Here is an 18,264-nt window from a genome sequence, read left to right as displayed (position 1 = left end):
CTCCTGAGACTTTATCGCTGTTAAGAAATCACACTGCTGATAGGACTGTATTTAGTGTTGGCTAAATCACTAGCCACTCGCCAAGTTCTATTAGAGAGGTACCAAATCATTTGGGTCACCCTCGTACCTCCAGGGGTTAGCACAGTGCCTGGCACATTGCAACACTTACACAGAAATAATTGGAGGAATGAACAAATCCTTAAAGGAAGCAGCAGGGGAAGTTCCATTAGTTACACAGTCATATTTACTGAGAAGCTACTATGTGCCAGGCACTAGGCCAAGTCGCTGGGGTTAAATATATCAGTGAAGCAACAAGATATTTTTTTTAATCCCACTTGCTTGGAAGCTTCTGAATGTGTAAGGGGGAACAGGTAATACACAAGTAAATTATCTATCTCCTAGATCCACGGATCCGTGGATGGATAGATACACTACAGATACATAACGCTAACTGTGATAAGTTCTGAGAAGAAAGAAAAGGCAGGCCAGAGAGAGACAGGGAGCAGTCGGGTGAGGGAAGAGGAAGCTTCAATATTAGGATGGGCTAGCCAATGGGGTGCCTGGGTGGCTCAGTGGATTGAGCGTCCGACTTCAGCTCAGGTCACGATCTCACAGTACGTGAGTTCGAGCCCCGCGTTGGGCTCTGTGCTGACAGCTCAGAGCCTGGAGCCTGTTTCGGATTCCGTGTCTCCCTCTCCCTCTGCCCCTCCCCCATCCACACACGCTCTCTCTCTTTCAGAAAGTAAACAAGCATTAAAAAATTTTTAAATAGAATGGGTTAGCCACGACTGGCCTCCCCAAGAACGTGAATTTGAATCAAGACCCGAAGAGACTAGGGAGTGGCAGGTGGGTAAGGCGAGAACGCTAGCACAGGAGACTTGAGGCTGGTGAGCGGTTTGCCGCTGAAGCCCGAGGGAAGTAGGAGACGAGGTCCACCGAGCGGGTACCGATCAGGGAGGGCTGCGTCCACCAACGACTGGGACTTCACTTGGAAACGCTTGTTCTCGCACCTCCCACCAGACTTCACTGAATCAGAAACTCTGGGGTGGACCCCGCAGCCGGCGTTCTAGGAGGGGCCCGCCAGGTGACAGGGCGCGATAAAGTGTGCAGAACCCGGGGGTGGGCGTTCGAGCCCAGTCATTACTCTTACGATCCACGTGATCACGGTCCTCGGTATTTCACTAGCTGGGCAGGGGACCCGCCCAGCGCTTCGCTGATTTGCCGGGCGCTGACGCCCAGCTGGGGTTTCTCCCCAGCCCGCCGCGCCCCGCGCACCCACCCCCCAACCGCAGCTTGACGCGGTCCCCTCTGCAAAGCGCCCCCGTGATCCGGGAGCGACGCCCAGGGCGGCAGGTGCAAAAGCGACCGAGCCGGGGAGGCCAGACTTCCTCGGCCGAGACCGCAGGGGTTCGGGCCGGGCGGCGGCGGCCGGGGGTGGGGGCGCATCCCTCGCCGCCCGCGGTCGCCCAACCCGCCGGGACGCTGGTGCGCGGTCCAGATCCCGGGGGATTCCGCGCTCCCAGGCGGCGCGGCCCGGGCATCGGGATTGGCCCGCAGCTTCCCCCGGGAGCCGCTGATGCAAAGCCAGGCTGGGGCGGCCGGGCCCGGCCAGCGCCCTCTAGGCAGCGGAAGTGGAGCTTGCTTTACATCCGTCCTCCCCGCCTGGCGGAGTTGGGAGAAGGAAGGCTGGGGGGTGTGGAAAAATAAAAGGAAAAGTGCTTGCACCATGTAGATCAGCGCCCCCCGCCCTGGCACCCCGGCCGGCCGGGGACCTCCCAGTCTGCGGCCATGAACGCGACCAGCGAGGGCGAGAGCTTCCCGGGCTCGGTGCAAAGTAAGTGCTTTTCCGGGCGCAGTGCGCGCTCCGGGGCCCAGTGCGCGCTCCGGGGCCCGGGCCCAAGCACGTCTGCGACGCAGCGAGCAGGCCCGGGGCCCCGAAATCGGGGTGACGGCCGGGAGCCGGCGTCTCGGGCACCGCGGCGGGCGCGCCGGGCAGGGGGCGCCGGAGTGGGCTTGGGATGGGGGCACCCAAGCCAGTGGAAGGCGGGGGGCGCTCTCCAGCCTGGCGAGACCCCTTGCAAAGGAACGGTGGGGGAGGGCACGCCGTTCAGACAATCGCCACCCCCTCGGGGTATTCCCCGCCCCCCTCCGGGCGGAGTTTGGGGGGTTTGGGGGATAACTGCGATTACGCTGATGGGAAAACTTCTGCCTTGGCGGCTCAAAAATCATTGAAGTCTGGGGATCCGAGGGTTGCATGAGGTCTGGCGGGCTGGGCTGGCCGCGGCACTGCAAAGCCTTTTACGCATGAAAGGTGGAGATCTGAATGGGGAATGGGGCGGTGGTCGCTTTCTTTGAGTTTGGGATTCATTTGAATTTGCCTGACGAGGACAGCAGCCTGATTCACGTACCTCATTTCTCCCGCTGCATTGTTTCCCAAAGTGGGGTCCGGAGCCTGAGCGCAAACCAGCCACCTGGGAGCGCGAGCGCTTATTTAAAAAAAAAGAGAAAAGAAAAAAAAGCTCCCTGGGCCCCACCCATGAGATGGGGGACGTGGGGGAGGGGATCCTTGGCCTTACCCTGAACGCTTCGGACGCACACAGCCTAGAGAACCCACCTCTGGCACAGGGGGTTGCAGATACCGGGCGCATAGTAAGCGCTTCTCTTAGCTGCTTTGAAGACATTGCCTCCCAAACTTGGCTGGGTATTCCTTGCATAACTTGTGAAAAGCCCAGATTTCTCTAAACACCAGCCCCTTCTGCGCCCACCTCCATTATGACTCAGTATCTCCAAAGTGGGGCTCAGATGTGTCCATGTTTAACACCCCCCCACACACACACACCCCCAGATTTTTCTGATACCGAGACAGATTTGGAGTACGGAGTGAAGATAAAGGGGTTCTTTCTCGTTGCTGTTAAAAGCTTGTATCCGTGCCCAGTGTTTTTTACCTGGTCTGTTAATTCTCACTACAAATGCAGGAGGTTAGGTATATTTTATCAGTCCCAAGTTTTCAGAGGGGGATACCCTCACATTCAAATGGGGTAACTTAGTGCACCACCAGACTCCTGCCGGGGGATGGAGACCCTGTGCTGGCCTTTTACAAGCACGATCTCGGTTAATCCTTGGCACCTTCCTCTGCAACAGAAACTTCCCATTTTACAGACGAGAGAGACGAAGCCCGAGTCACTGTAAATCGTAGTGTCTGGATTCTAAGGCAAGTCTCGGTCATGACCTGTACACTTGGCCACATCCTGGAGCCATTGTTATTAAGACCCTTCCATACTGGGTATCAGTCTTGTTCGATCATTAAGGAATCCTCATGGATGCAAATCACTTCATTTCCTAGTTCCTTGTTTCCCTGTTAGTCTCATGGGCACCTCAGCGACAGGGAGGCAGTGTTCCAGACGAATAGAAAAGGCTTCGTTTCTTCCATCCATCGACTTTGATGTACTTAAGTGCACACGGCACTCTGCAAGACGGCTTATACAACGTGGCAACACAGGGGTGCCTGGGTGGCTCAGTCGGTTGGGTGTCCAGATCTTGACTTCAGCTCAGGTCTTGATCTCACGATTTGTGAGTTCGAGCCCCACATCGGGCTCTGCACTGACAGCGTGGAGCCTGCTTGGGATTCTCTGTTCTCCCACTTTCTCTTCCCCTCTGCCGTTTATGTGCTCTGTTTTTCTCTCTTTCAAAATAAATAAATAAACCTAAAAAAAGTAAAATAAAATAAAAAAAGTGACGGCACAGCCAGGAGGCTGTGTCTTTAACAAGTCAACCAAATTGTATTTCCACACAGAGGTTACTTGCCTTTGCTCAACTTGGGGGAAAATGGAACATAATGGAAATATTTATAAATTTTCAGAAAGTTATGATGCATATATACCAACCACATATGCACAAAGGTAGTTTTCATAGGATTTAGACTTGAGGAAAATTAGAAATAATATAAAGACCTTGTAAGTACTGAGGTTATGATGCATGGATAACATATGATCGTGTGCTATTAAATAATAAGATTTATAAAAACTTTAGGGATCTAGCCATAACGCTTATGTGATATTATGTGGGGAAAAGACCAGTTTTACAGTACATTATGATCTTAATTTATAAGCGTTAATGAATGGAAGAAAATGTTTTGTAATGTTCATGGTACCCAGAGGTGGAACGATTGTGAGTGATTTTCCTTCTGCTTCTTCTCTTCCCAATTTTCTGTTATTAACATGAGTTTCCTTATGATGAGGCAAAGAAAATTTTTAAAATAAAAATAAAGGTAGTCCTATTAGAGACTCATTCATTGATTGTGTATCTTTTTTATATGTTTTTAAGTTTTATTTATTCTGAGAGAGAGAGAGAGAGAGAGTGTGCATGCGTGTGTGCTCACACAAGCAGGGGAGGGGCGGAGAGAGAATCCCAAGCAGGCTTTACCCCATCAGCACAGAGTCAGACACAGGGCTTGAACCCACGAACCTCTGAGATCATGACCCAAGCCGAAGTCTGACGCTTAACTGTCTGAGCCAGCCAGGTACCTGACTGTATTTATTTAGCAAACATTTACATAGCACTTTCTTATACGGTACCAGATATTGTGGGAAGTGCTTTGCAAATGTTAACACGTTGTTAACTTTTGGTATCATCATGGTTAACTTTTGGTATCATTATGGACTGTTGAGAAACAGTACCCCTATCAGTTAGGAGTGAATTTTGGCTACAGGTAACAAACTGAACTATCCCAGCCTAATGAAAAGTCTGGGATTGGTTGATTCAGGGGATCAATGAAGTAAGGATGAGCATCTGTAGGGATTTTAGCATTTTCCTTATAGTAACAACATGGCTGCAGAAGCTCCTGGCATCACATCCGCATGCAAGGCCAGAAGAGCAGGGGACCAGTGCCAACCATGTCTAACCCCTTTTTATCACGAAAGCCAGATTTTCCCAGAAGTTCCCAAGTATGTAAGGGACCAAGATTATTTAGACTGGTAGTTCTCCTGGATGGGGGCGGGAGGGTTGTCCAAGCGGAGGGGTTGGTTTTCTTAATGACTGGGAAGTACAACTACCTTTTGTTGGGATAGGACTAGCTCCCGGTCCTTCAGAGTGCAAGCAGCCCTGCACACCAAAGAACTTTCTTGCGTAAAATGCCACCGGTGTCCCCACGGGCAACGGTGCAAAGGAGCCAGGAGCCGGAAGTTGGGTCTGGGAACGCTGCTGCTGGCTGGGACAAAAGAAGGGAGCAGAACGGACACGGCGCCAACAACTGGCCCTCGCTGCCGCGATCTGGTCCGTGTCGCGATTTGAAGCTGTTTGGAATTGGCCGCTTAATTAATCTGTGACTTTCCCTTTGTCCCATGGAGTTCCAGGTGGCACAACGGTGCTGGTGGAACTTACTCCGGACATCCACATCTGCGGCATCTGCAAGCAGCAGTTCAACAACCTGGATGCCTTTGTGGCTCATAAGCAGAGCGGCTGCCCGCTGACCGGCTCGTCCGGGGCCGCCCCCAGCACGGTCCAGTTTGTGTCTGAAGAAACCGTGCCTGCCGCCCAGACTCAGGCCACCACCAGGACCATCACCTCCGAGACCCAGACGATCACAGGTACGGCCGGGGGGACGGGAGAGGCGTCCTGCTTATGTCCCAGGCACCTCCGCGGAACTCATTGAAAACGTGGATTCCCGGGGTCCACCCCGTGGGGTTGTGGATTCTTTTTCTTTTTCTTTTTCTTTTTTTTAATGTTTATTTATTTTTAATTTTGAGAGAGGGAGAGCATGAGAAGAGCAGAGAGACGGGGAGACACAGAACCCGCCGCGGGGCTCGAACTCATGACCCGAGCCACAGTTGGACGCTTAACCGACCGAGCCCCCCGGGCACCCCACGGATTCACTCTTTTTAAACAAGCTCCAATGGGAAGCCAGCTGCCCAGCCAGGTTTGGGAACTGCTGGGTGAAAACGTCAAGTGTTAGCAGTTAGAGATGCTGTCACATGTTGAAACAGGCAAAAAACAGATTTCTGAAACGAAAACCTGTACATACTAAGGAAACAAAAATACTTGCAGGAAATACGTTGCATGGGAAAAAGGCAGTTGTTTTGGGTGGTGGGATTATGTGTATCATCCCAGAATTTGCTTCATTTTTCTAAAGGGACAAACAACATAGGTTTGTTTTGAATCTGCCAACAGGCATTGACGTCCACCCTCCCCTGTGCTGCCTGCCAGAAAGATAGAAAAGTTCGTCCTGGTTCTTGGTTGTGTTCATTTACTCCACCAAAAATAAATTGCAGCCCCCCCCCCCCCGCCCCCGGGGGCTCAGTCAGTTAAGCAACCGACTCTTGGTCGCAGCTCAGGTCTTGATCTCGGGGTCGTGAGTTCAAGCCCCGCACTGGGCTCCACGCTGGGCTTGAAGCCTACTTCGAAAAAATTGCAGATGGGTCCAAAATTGAAATGGTTTCATTTCACAACGAAACCATAAAAGTTCTAGAGTAAATATATACACACACATACACACTCACATAAAAACACTCGTGCACAAACATATACCTATACTTATACATCTATAATCTGTCTCAAGGGACTAGACAGACAACTTTAAAAACATGAAATCACCCATTTATGAGGACATAGTACAAACACTGCTGAATCCTGTGGGGAAATAAAGAATGTATTCCTTACTTAAAAGCATTCAGGTTTTTAAATTCAAATCTGTGAGGCACCTGGCTGGCTCAGTTGGTATAACATGCAACTCTTGATCTCGGGGCTGTGAATTTGAGCCCCACGTTGGGTATAGAAATTCTTAAAAATAAAGACTTGAAAAATACTATATATATATATAAACAAAACATATACATATATATATATGTATATATATATATACACACACACATACATATATATATATACACGTATATATACATAGGGGTGCCTGAGTGGCTTATTCGGTTAAGTGTCCAATTCTTGGTTTCGGCTCAGGTCATGATCTCATGACTCCAGGAGTTTGAGCCCCGTTTTGGGCTCTGTGCTCATAGTGTGTAGCCCGCGTGGGATTCTCTCTCTGCCTCTCTCTCTCAAAATAAATACACTTAAATCCTCTAGCAAAAGGAAAAGAATCGTGTATGTGGCTACAAATAAAGTTACAATTTTTCCAAAGTAAAAACAATGTATAAAATTAAAGACCCACAGTTGGGGGCAGGGTGGGGGGGAAACTGTAGCATCGATGGCCAAGGCCTAATGTCCTTCATATACAAAGAACTCCTAAAATCAGACGAGGTCGGGCGCGTTCAGGGTGGTATGGCCGTAGACAGAACTCCTAAAATCGATAAAAGTAGAGAAAAAGAACCAAATGGAAAAGTCAGCAAAGGGCAACAGATGATATACGAAGGGCCACCAAATATGAAAGGATGCTCTGTCACCTTAGTCATTAAAGAAATGTAAGTGAAAAGACTTCGGACAGGAAACGGCTTTCGTTTTCTGGGGATGTAAATTCATATAACCTGGGCAATTTTGTGATATCTTTTAAATTTAAAATCTTTCAAATTTTAAAATGTACATTAACACATTTACCCAGTAAGTCCACTTTGCGGTATTTATCCCGTAAAATTTTATAAACCTACGTATCCCGTAAAATTTTGTTCATTTACGGTATATTCGGTCAAGAAAGTGGAACCTTTAGGGGTGCCTGGGTGGCGCAGTCGGTTGAACGTCCGACTGTGGATTTCGGCCCAGGTCACGATCTCGAGGTTCGTGAGTTCAAGCCCCGAGTCGGGCTCTACACCGACCATGCAGCCTGCTTGGGATCCTCTCTCTCCCTGCCCTTCCCATGTCTCTCTAAATAAAGAAATCAACATTAAAAGAAAGAAAGTGGAACCTTTGTATATATACATGTATACATCAAGAGATGATGAGATAAGTAGACATCAGAGATTTGGACAACTGGACAATGAAGTATGGCTTAGCCTTGAAACAGGGAGCCAGATCTTTGCACGGACATAGATTCCCAGGGTAAGTGTAAAAAAAAAAAATACACGTACATATGCATACATGCATAGGATTCAAGGCAGGCTTCTAGGAGAGGAATGAGGTAGGTGATGTTAATGATGGAAGCTGTGCGTCAGGTGACGGGCACTGCGGGGGGGGGGGGGGGGGGACTGTAGTGGAGAACAAGCAGAGAGAAAAAGCGTGTGCGACTCATCCAAAGGTACAGCTGCCCTTTGGATCCGGTCACGTAGATATTTGGGTTTTTCAGAGAGGCTGAAAAATATAAAATGTCCTACATTTTCGGGGCGCCTGGGTGGCGCAGTCGGTTAAGCGTCCGACTTCAGCCAGGTCACGATCTCACGGTCCGTGAGTTCGAGCCCCGCGTCAGGCTCTGGGCTGATGGCTCGGAGCCTGGAGCCTGTTTCCGATTCTGTGTCTCCCTCTCTCTCTGCCCCTCCCCCGTTCATGCTCTGTCTCTCTCTGTCCCAAAAATAAATAAAACGTTGAAAAAAAAAAAATTAAAAAAAAAATGTCCTACATTTTCAAACTTCGTTGGCCAAACAGAATACATCTATAAGCTTGACGGAGTCCGCAGGCTGCTTCTAGCCTTTCTCCGACACTGTTCAGCAGGTGGTTAACCTGGAGCTGAGGAGTGGAGAGAACGTCTGACGGGGGCGGGCGGGCCACCAACCTGCACCTTGCTGATGCTGTCCTGTGTTGGCGTTTCCATTTTTTTTGGCAATAAGCAAAGTTTTGTAGTTGTCTTCTTGACGCATCCACAAGAATGTTTCTGCTGAGGTTTTTTTTCCCCAAAGTTTATTTGTTTTTGGGTGACAGAGAGTGAGCACGAGTGGGGGAGGGGGAGAGAGAGAGGGCAACAGAGGATCTGAAGTGGGCTCTACGCAGACAGCAGAGACCCGGATGCGGGGCTTGAACTTGTCACCTGCGAGACCATGACCTGAGCCGAAGGCCAACGCTTAACCGACTGAGCCACCCAGGTGCCCCTCTGCCGAGTTTTTAAAACACTGAAATATGATGATCTGATCACTCACAGGCCTTAAGGGGGCAACCTTCTGATTTTACTGCTGGTCCAAGGGAAGCTGTAAGTGGGGAGGAGACACGGCCAGCGGCCACCACAAGTTCAGGACAGTCCCACGACTTACACATTTTGGCCTTTACCCCCGCGACCCTGTCCCTGTTCACTGTCCTCGCAGTCAAACTCCCATCACCCCACACAGTGGGTACGAAGCCTGTAGAACAATGCCTCGGGTTCAGGAGGCTTTACTTGTGGCCATTGCCCCTTTCTGGGTTCTGAGCCTTTCCTCGGGCTGTTCCCTGGGCCTGAAATACTTTTCCTGCCTTTCCCTGGCATGACCGTCCACAAAGAGGATCTGGTTTCATCTCAGGACACCCCCTTCACTCTGGCGGCAGCCCAGCCGAAGTCCTCTGTCTTCCAATGAAGCCCGTTTCCTTGCCTTGGGGGCTTCGTACCATGTTGTTCCCTCTGCGGGGGACTCCTTCTTACGCAGACGTCAGAGCAGAGCTTAAAGGCATCTCCTCGGAGATCCCGTCTCGAACATCACACACACACGCTGTTCCCCCGAACCAGGCCAGGTCCCTGTAATTAAATGAATATCTGGGGAACAAACTTCAGGTCTGTCCCATCACTGAGCCATGGGCACCGTGAGGTCAAGGGCAGCACCCTTCCCGTCCACCACCGGATCCCCAGCACCAGCCTTTGCTCAGGGAATGACCAGCTGCCCCAGTCTCCCGTCCGTCGTGAGGCTGATCCCGCACCCACAAACCTCTTTCTTGCGTCCTGTGTCTTTGCTCGAGGACGCTTACCCTCCCTTGGCATTTCTACTACCCTGCCATCCCTCACGCTGGCCATGCCTGGGTTGTGCCGGCCGCCCCGTACGTTCAGGCTGGGACTGGAGACCCCTGTGTGCCCAGCTCACGGTGCTGCAGGGAGCTCCGAGCTCCAGAGACAGACTGCCAGGCTTGCACCCCTGTCGGCCACCCACCAGCCCTAGACCGCGGGCAAGCTGTTCTCTGCTCGCTGCTTAATATTCCTCGTGTGCAAAAAGAGGTTACGGTGGCACCTAATGCTGTTAGGTAATAGAATTAGGTGCCTAATACCTAGTAATCATTGTGTTATTGGAGGACTCTGTGATAATCCACATAAAGGGTCTGGGACGGAGTCATTGGGCTCAGTAAACCACCGCCTTTACGAACAGGTGGCGAATGGACGTGAGACCTGCAGTCTGTTCCGTCTCTGCCTGACTCATCATTCCTGCTTCTGTGTTGCAGAACAACCAGAAGCCCGCCTTCTCCCCCCTTCTTTCACACTGTTTCATTTGGTCTTCTGGGCCTGACTCCCCGAAAGCTTGGGCTTCCCTGTTCCATTTAGTGGCAGTTCCGAGACCCGCCCGTGGACCAGAATCTCTGGGGAGCTTGTTAAAGATACCGATGCCCGGGCCCCACCTCCTGAAGCCGAGTCTCTGGGGCCGAGGCTCAGGCATCTGTATTTTTAACAAGCTCCTAAGGGATTCCACGTCTCAGCCAAGTTGGAGAGTCCCTCGCTGCTCGAGGCCACGGTCTGAACCCCGACAGGCAGATTTCTCCAGATATTCTCACGCAGACACTGTCCAAACTTGTTTGTGCCTCCCAGTCGTTGACTAAAGCCAAACCTTTCCGGATCGCTCAACTCATCTCTGTCCAATAATATAGTTGAATCTAAAAGAGAATCATAGTAGTAGGTGGATGTAAAGTAAACTTGATTCTCTGCCTGCTTTGAAAGCTGCCTTTTGTCTGGCGTTTGGCCAAAGAACTTTTCTACAGGTGCAGTAACAGTAGATATTGACGCTGGTGAAAAAAATAGTGAGCAGCCCGCATACATTTTCTAAGATTCTAAAAATCACGGGGCTTAGGAGTTAGGCCCCTGAGTTGGAGTCCCGGCCGTGACCATGGCAAATTATAGGAGCTCCTGGTGTCTTGTTTTCGAAGTGGGGATAAGAATAGATAGAAAGGCCACGGGGTTTGATAGTTAAAGAGTCTGGGTCCGATTGCCTTGAGTTCGATTCCCAGCCACCCCCACCTGCGGTCAGGTAACCTTGGGCAGGTAACAGGATCTCAGTGTCTGTTTCCCCAGCTATATAACATGCCGGTACTCACCTCAGAGGGTTCTAGCCAGGCCTCCCCCATGGAAGACGCTTAGAGCTGTCAGTGTTAGCCCCTCGTACTTAACCACATCCGAGGGCTGTGAAAACGCAATGAAACAGCACAGAAAATGCGGCTGCAGGGCCCGGCCCATGACAAGCCCCCAGCCAAGAGTAGTTGAATCGATCTCTTGACCCAGAAGGATCTTTCTTTCTCTCCCCTTCTAGTTAATTCCTACCCTTTGGGTCCCACGCTAAAGGTCACCTCCACCTAGAAGCTCTCCGTGATTTCTCACTCCCCACACCCCCGAGGTTACATGTTTTACCGCTTCCCCACCCGGCACTTATTTATCTCGCTTGTGATTCACTAGCAATTTGGGGATAAGCAGTCTTTAGTTAGCTGCAGAAGTGGATTCAGATGCTGTCAGAGGGCAGGCGGGACGGTGAATGCAGGAGCAGATTTGCCACGATGGGGAGTGGGAGGGCCTGGGGACCACCAGCTGGGAAAGGAAAGCCAGGAACCGGCACCAGCTTCGTCTTGGTATGACTAGGAGGTGGGCTGGCTCTACCAGGCAGGCTGGGCTGGTCCCCTGTCCTCTGTTCTCCTGGGAAACAGTTCCCAGAAGGCCAGCATGAGCTGGGCCGCTCTGGGACCCTGGGGCGACAGGACCACAACTAGACCGCTCCCTCCTCCTGAGACGCCAGATACCCGACATCCCCTCCCCCACGCATCGGGGTGACAGCTGCTTCTCTGCCTATTACAGGTGAGCCTTTTCTCCTCTCAGTCTTAACTAAGACACCAAATCCTAGGCTTCTCCCCACTTTCTGACGGCTTGCAGGCCGGCTTCCTCAGGCCTCCCCAAACCTCGCTTAACGTGAGCCCCAAACCAGTAAGAAGTCCTTTGTAGCCACCGGTCACTGAGATGCCCCGTGGCTCTCGTGGAATGATGCTTTCCTGCCGCAATGAGTGACAGACTTACTCAACCACAGGCATGTCCCTAGTGTCTCTGGCCAGAGGACAGTGATAGAGGGAAGGTCCAGCCCACCTAGCTGGTTTTGGAAGCCTTGAAAGAGAATCCGAAGGCTCAGTTTGGCCCGTGGGCCCCCAATCAGTGGTTTAATTTCTTGTTTACTGGATTGTAGATCTCCCTGCCCGCAGGGACCTAATCGTCTTGCTTTCCTGTCCCCTTAGCACCAGACCTGGCACACCGGAGACCCTCAATAAAACAGTTCTGGAAGGGACACGGGAAAGGGCAGCTGTAGGATTAGATTAATGTGCGTGTAGCATCTGACTTGGTGTCTGCCCCATCCTGAGGGTCCAGGGAGGGCAGTCCCGTGAGACTGTTGTCACTGACAGACGCGGGAGCCGAGATAATGGAGATGCCTGTCCCTGGAGAATTCCAAGCCCACGGGGGAGGAGAATTTAGTTGCAAAGACACAGAAAGCCAGCCGTCGGTGACAAGTCTGGCCTTGTGCAAAGAGTTAATGGAGTAGATTGGTCCCAGTGGGGAAAGCCGGGGGGGTGGGGGGGTGGGGTGGGGGGGGGAAGTGAGATCAAATGTACAACAGTCCTTGAAAGACTCGCTGGCCTTTGGGAGGAAGATCGTGGGAAGGGGGCATTTCCTAATGGTGCTTTAGATGTGGAGAAGCTCCAGGCAGTATCTGGTAACAGTGGCTGGAGTGACAAAGAGTGTATGTGCTAGGAACCATGCTTCAGCTCTGGCCTTTATTCCGAAGGAACCGGGCAGCCGTTGAAGGTTGTTGAGCAGGTGAGCGACTTAGTAAGATAAACTATATAATGACTTGCTGGAAGAATCCGACAATAATAGAGCCAATTCTTATGTGAGTGCTTATTCACCATGTCTTTTCCAAGCACTGCATGCGAGCCATAAATTAAATGCGAAGAATGATTAATCCCCATGTTAGCAATAACCAGCTAAGGCACAAAGGGGTTAACTAGCTGTCCAAGTTGACTGAGCCAGAAAGTAGCAAATCCAAGCCACCTGGCTAGAGTATCTGTACACTTGACCCCTTAGAACACCCTCATGACAGTGTTTCTCAAACGTGTCTGTGCCTCAGAAGCCCCTGAAACTTCGGTGAAACGTGGAAATATCCAGATCCCCTTTCCCTGTGGGTAACATCTCCGTGGCTGTGAAAGGGCCCCGCGAATTTGAACCAGCCGATGAAGGCTTGCGTTTTACAGAGATCCCCAGATCTGTCTATCCCCAGATAGATCCCGAGATCCCAAGAAGCTATCTGCATGACTGCCCCCAGGCTTTATGCCTTTTTTTTCCCCCACAAAAGGAAAGTTCACACCAAACTGCGGGATCTTAGTCCCAATTCCTACCTTCCGGGCGAGCGGGTCTGATTGGCTCAGCTCCTGTAGGTATCTGCTGCTGGACCAATCAGCTGCGGCAGAGGAGAGGGGGCGGTGTCAGGCTGGGACCTCACGTCGGACATGCGTGAAAACCCTTTGGAGGGGCAGGAGTGGCCTTTTTTCTTAGGAGATGAATTCTGGGTTTGCGTTTGGTTCCAGAGCCCTAAATGTCAACCGTACGCGCGGACAACATTGGAAGAAACAGAAAAGTACAGTCGATTTGAATATATGACAATGTAACAATATCCTTAATCTGTAAAGCTCATGTACAAGTCAATAAGAAAAAAGTGAAATTCAATAGAATTTCACAAACACAAAAGAAAAAAGTAGCACGAACAGGGAGTTCACTACAGAAGGCACAGGGATGGAAAAAAAAATGTGAAAAGGAATTCATCCTCACCAGTTGTTTGAAAAAAAATGTGGGTTAACTAAAACGATCTCATTTTGTTCTGTCAAATAGCTGATGTGCTAGCAAAAGTGAAGGGGAGAATGTGAATTGACTTAGATTTGCAGAAAGGATCTTATAATCATGTATCACCAAGGAACACGGTGACCATACCATTGTGACCAATCCTGCAACTTAGAGGAATGTATCCAAAGTATCCAGAGGTCAGTTAAAAATCTGGGGTGGGGGTGCCTGGGTGGCGTAGTCAGTTGGGCGACTGACTTTGGTTTAGGCGGTGATACCACGGTTGGTGAGTTCGAGCCCCGCGTCGGGCTCTGTGCTGACAGCTCAGAGCCTGCAGCCTGCTTCGGATTCTGTGTCTCCCTCTCTCTCTGCCCCTCCCCTGCTCATGCTCTCTCTCTCTCTCAAAAGTAAATAAACATGAAAAAAAATTTTTTTTAATTTGGGGTAGGTATTATTTATACAAATAAATACCCAGAAGCCAACTCAGTGTTAAAAACAGGGGAATGGATGATATAGCTCAACCAAAATGAAGGAATAGAATGTAGCCATTTGAAATTGTGACTTAGGTGAATGATAGCCTGGCCAACAGCTTCAAATGGTGACATTTTTTTTTCAACTTTTTTTTTTTTTGGGGGGGGGGACAGAGAGAGACAGAGCATGAACGGGGGAGGGGCAGAGAGAGAGGGAGACACAGAATCGGAAACAGGCTCCAGGCTCCGAGCCATCAGCCCGGAGCCCGACGCGGGGCTCGAACTCCCGGACCGCGAGATCGTGACCTGGCTGAAGTCGGACGCCTAACCGACTGCGCCACCCAGGCGCCCCTCAAATGGTGACATTTTTTAACAAAAGGGGACTGTAAATGATTCAAGCCATGATCCCAGCTTTACACTTTTGAAATCTACATACAAAGAATGTGTTAGCCACGAGGTAGATCATCAATTCACAAATATTTTTTGAGCCCCTGCCCTTTACCAAGTTCTGTTAGTTGCTGGGAGACAGAGATGGAGAGGACAGGTGTGACCTCGGGTGTCTCATGCAACCAGAGGGAGGGGAGGACCACGATTAGATAATTTCCCAAGTAATTATTTGATCACAGTAGAGATTAGTGCTTTAGAGAAAAAATTAGAGAATGTAATGAGCACATAATGCACATATGTATATTGCCATGTTGATGGCCTTGGGCAGTTTTTATTTTCCTCTCTGTGCTTTTTCTGTACTCCCTAGATTTTCTACAGTTAATGTTTACTTTTATTTAAAAAGAAAAAAAAAAAAACAAAAAAACAGGGGTGCCTGGGTGGCTCAGTGGCTTAAGCGTCTCACTTCGGCTCAGGTCCTGATCTCACAGTTTGTGAGTTCGAGCCCCACGTCGGGCTCTGTGCTGATAGTGCAGAGCCTGCTTGAGATTTTCTCTCTCCCTCTCTCTCTTTCCCTTCCCCACTTGCAGTCTCTCTCTCTTTCTCTGTCTCTCTCTCTCTCTCTCTCTCAAAAGTAATTAATTAATTTTAAAAAATACAGGGGCTCCTGGGTGGCTCAGTCGGCTAAGCGTCTGACTTCCACTCAAGTCATGATCTCGTGGTTCGTGAGTTCGAGCCCCGCGTCGGGCTCTGGGCTGACGGCTCAGAGCCTGGAGCCTGCTTCGGATTCTGGGTCTTCCTCTCTCTCTGCCCCTCCCCTGCTTACGCTCTGTCTCTCAAAAATAAATAAGCATTAAAAAAATGTTTTTAATAAAAATAAAAGAGATACAGCCAAAAGGGCTGGAGGATGTGAACAATGCCGTCAGATATCCGAAGGGCCATTTTGCAGAAAAGGAGCTCCCACTGGTCCACGTGAGCCCAGCGGGTTAAGACACTGAGGGCTGTGACCTCCGAGAGATTTGGCTTCTGTAACATTCATCTAACAGCCTTATATTTTAAGCAGCTTCATAACTGAGTAACCCAACACCCACGGCGCTCTGGCCACAAACCGGGACTTAACTACAACAGACAGGCTCTCGGGTGCACACCTGGACACCCAGAAAGCCAGGGAACTCCCCCAGGGGCAAGAAACAAGACCGAAAGCCCAAAGCAGGTGTGTGAGGCTGTGAGCTGCCGGAGGGTGTGGGGGCAGGGGGCGGATCTCACTGAACGTGGGACTTGACTTTCATAGCCAAGCCAGAGGAGGAGGCAGCGAGGCCCTGAACCGCTTGCGAAAGCCTCGGGTCAGCGGGACCGTTCACACCCCCTTAACGCCTGGGTCACATCACACACAGACACCTAAAGGGGCCTGAGGCCGCCCCCCAGTGACCAAGGCCACTTGAAGCCTTTCCCTGGGTATCTGTAGGCCCTGCTATTCCCAGGGCCTCCTAGAAAGAAGCCAGAGGGGGCGGCGGGGATGGGGGGCGGGGGGGGGGACCCTTTCTAAAGCCAGCCCGAGGCTCCAGCAAGATTGGTAACCAGAGACCCCAGTGCTCCTTCCTCGCGTGTTGAATTCCAGGCACCTGCAACAGGCACTGTGAACAGCTGCGTGCTTCCGTGTTCTGAAATGCCACCTTCTCCCCGAAGCCCTCACAGATCCCCCTACTTGAAACTGCACGGCCCCCCAGCACTCCCCAGACCCCTTCTCTGCGTATTTTCCTCCATAGCATTTAGCCATATATCTGTATTTGCCATATGGCGTGTGGGTAAGTTACTGCCTGCACCAACTAGAGTGTGGGCTCCATGAAGGCAGGGATTTTTTTCTGAGTGGGGGGAGGGGCAGAGAAAGAAGGAGAGAGAAAATCCCAAGCAGGCACTATGCTATCCGGCAGAGTCCGACACGCGGCTTGATCTCACGAACTGGGAGGTGAGGACCTAGGCCAGAATCAAGGGTCCGACGCTCAGCCGACTGAGCCACCCAGGCCCGAAGGCAGGGACTTTTGTCCCTTTGGCTCACTGATATGTTTCTACTGCCTAGAACGGTGTCTGGCCCGCAGTAGGTGCCTAATAAACGAGGGGCGCCTCGGTGGCTCAGTCAGTTAAACAACTCTCACTCTCTCTCAAAATAAACAAACATTTAAAAAAATATTTGCTCTGGGGCGCCTGGGTGGCTCAGTCGGTTAAGCGTCGGACTTCAGCTCAGGTCACGATCTTGCGGCTGTTGAGTTCGAGCCCCGCGTCGGGGCTCTGGGCTCACAGCTCGGAGCCTGGAGCCTGCTTCGGATTCGGGGTCTCCCTCTCTCTCTGCTCCTCCCCCGCTCATGCTGTCTCTGTGTCTCAAAAATTAATAAACATTAAAAAAGAATTTTTTTTAATATTTGCTGAATAAGTCCATGAAAAATGACAACAGGGGTAGCAGTTTTCCATGCCTGATTTCTACTCTTCACAATAGCTCTAGGAGGTAGGAATAGAAATTGTACCCATTCTCCAGGTGAGGAAACTGAGGCTCAAGGAGATAAGACTTAAGAGCCCAAGCTCTTGAGCAAACCCTTTCTGGTCTTGGACCCGGCTACTTTGGGATGACTCACTCATTATGTGTCATTAGACCCACCCCAAAATGACCCCTGCAGCTGGGTGCCTGGCTCCCTTTGTTTCCTGCTGCCTCCCCCAGGACACCAAAAGCACCGGCAACTCGTCTATTTTGCCTAAAGGCGGAAATAGGCACATGGAAATCCATCAAACTTCTGTGCATCCGAGGAAACAAGGCTGAAAAGACAACCTTGAGGTGCCTGGGTGGCTCAGTCCGTTAAGCAACTGACTCTTGATTTCGGCTCGGGTCACGATCTCACACGTAATTCATGAGATCGAGCCCCACATCGGGCTCTGCGCCGACCACGCAGAGCCTGCTTGGGATTTTCTCTCTCCTTCTCTTGCTGCCCCTTGCCCCCCCTCAAAATAAATAAATAAACATGTTTTTTTTTTATTTTTTTTTTAACGTTTATTTATTTTTGAGACAGAGAGAGACAGAGCATGAACGGGGGAGGGTCAGAGAGAGAGGGAGACACAGAATCTGAAACAGGCTCCAGGCTCTGAGCTGTCAGCACAGAGCCCGATGCGGGGCTCGAACTCACAGGCTGCGAGATCACGACCTGAGCCGAAGTCAGACGCTTAACCGACTGAGCCACCCAGGCGCCCCTAAACATGTTTTTTTAAAAAGGCAACCAAGAGGCTCCCGGGTGGCTCAGTCGGTTAGGCGTCTGACTTCAGCTCAGGTCGTGATCTCACGGTTCGTGAGCACGAGCCCCGCGTCCAGCTCTGTGCTGACAGTTAGGAGCCTGGAGCCTGCTTCGGGTTCTGTGTCTCCCTCTCTCTCTCTCTACCCCTCCCCCCACTCACACTCTGTCTCTCTCAAGATAAATATTAAAAAAAAAATTTTTTTTAAACCCCAAATGTCTTTGCGAGCCTGCAAAC

The 18,264-nt window shown here is 50.7% G+C and overlaps 1 protein-coding gene across 5 annotated transcripts in view; it reads left to right on the top strand.

The window, feature by feature from the left end:
* The first annotated feature begins 1,213 nt into the window (after window positions 1–1,213).
* Window positions 1,214–18,264, top strand: part of ZFP64 (ZFP64 zinc finger protein) — a 92,653-nt gene continuing 75,602 nt past the window's right edge. The window contains exons 1-2 of one of the 5 annotated variants that reach the window (XM_086702506.1): window positions 1,214–1,834; window positions 5,346–5,585. In XM_086702506.1, the coding sequence (XP_086558632.1) occupies window positions 1,789–1,834; window positions 5,346–5,585 (286 nt within the window). In that variant the 5' untranslated portion in view covers window positions 1,214–1,788. The remainder of the gene's footprint in view (window positions 1,835–5,345; window positions 5,586–18,264) is intronic. The other 4 variants (XM_086702504.1, XM_086702505.1, XM_086702503.1 and 1 more) reach the window with 4 other exon arrangements.

The sequence above is a fragment of the Puma concolor genome, chromosome A3 (assembly GCF_028749965.1).
Source record: "Puma concolor isolate L17-30 chromosome A3, mPumCon1.1.hap2, whole genome shotgun sequence".
Lineage (NCBI taxonomy): Eukaryota > Metazoa > Chordata > Mammalia > Carnivora > Felidae > Puma > Puma concolor.
The sequence above is the reverse complement of the archived record's forward strand: the minus strand, read 5'-3'. Positions and strand labels throughout refer to the sequence as shown.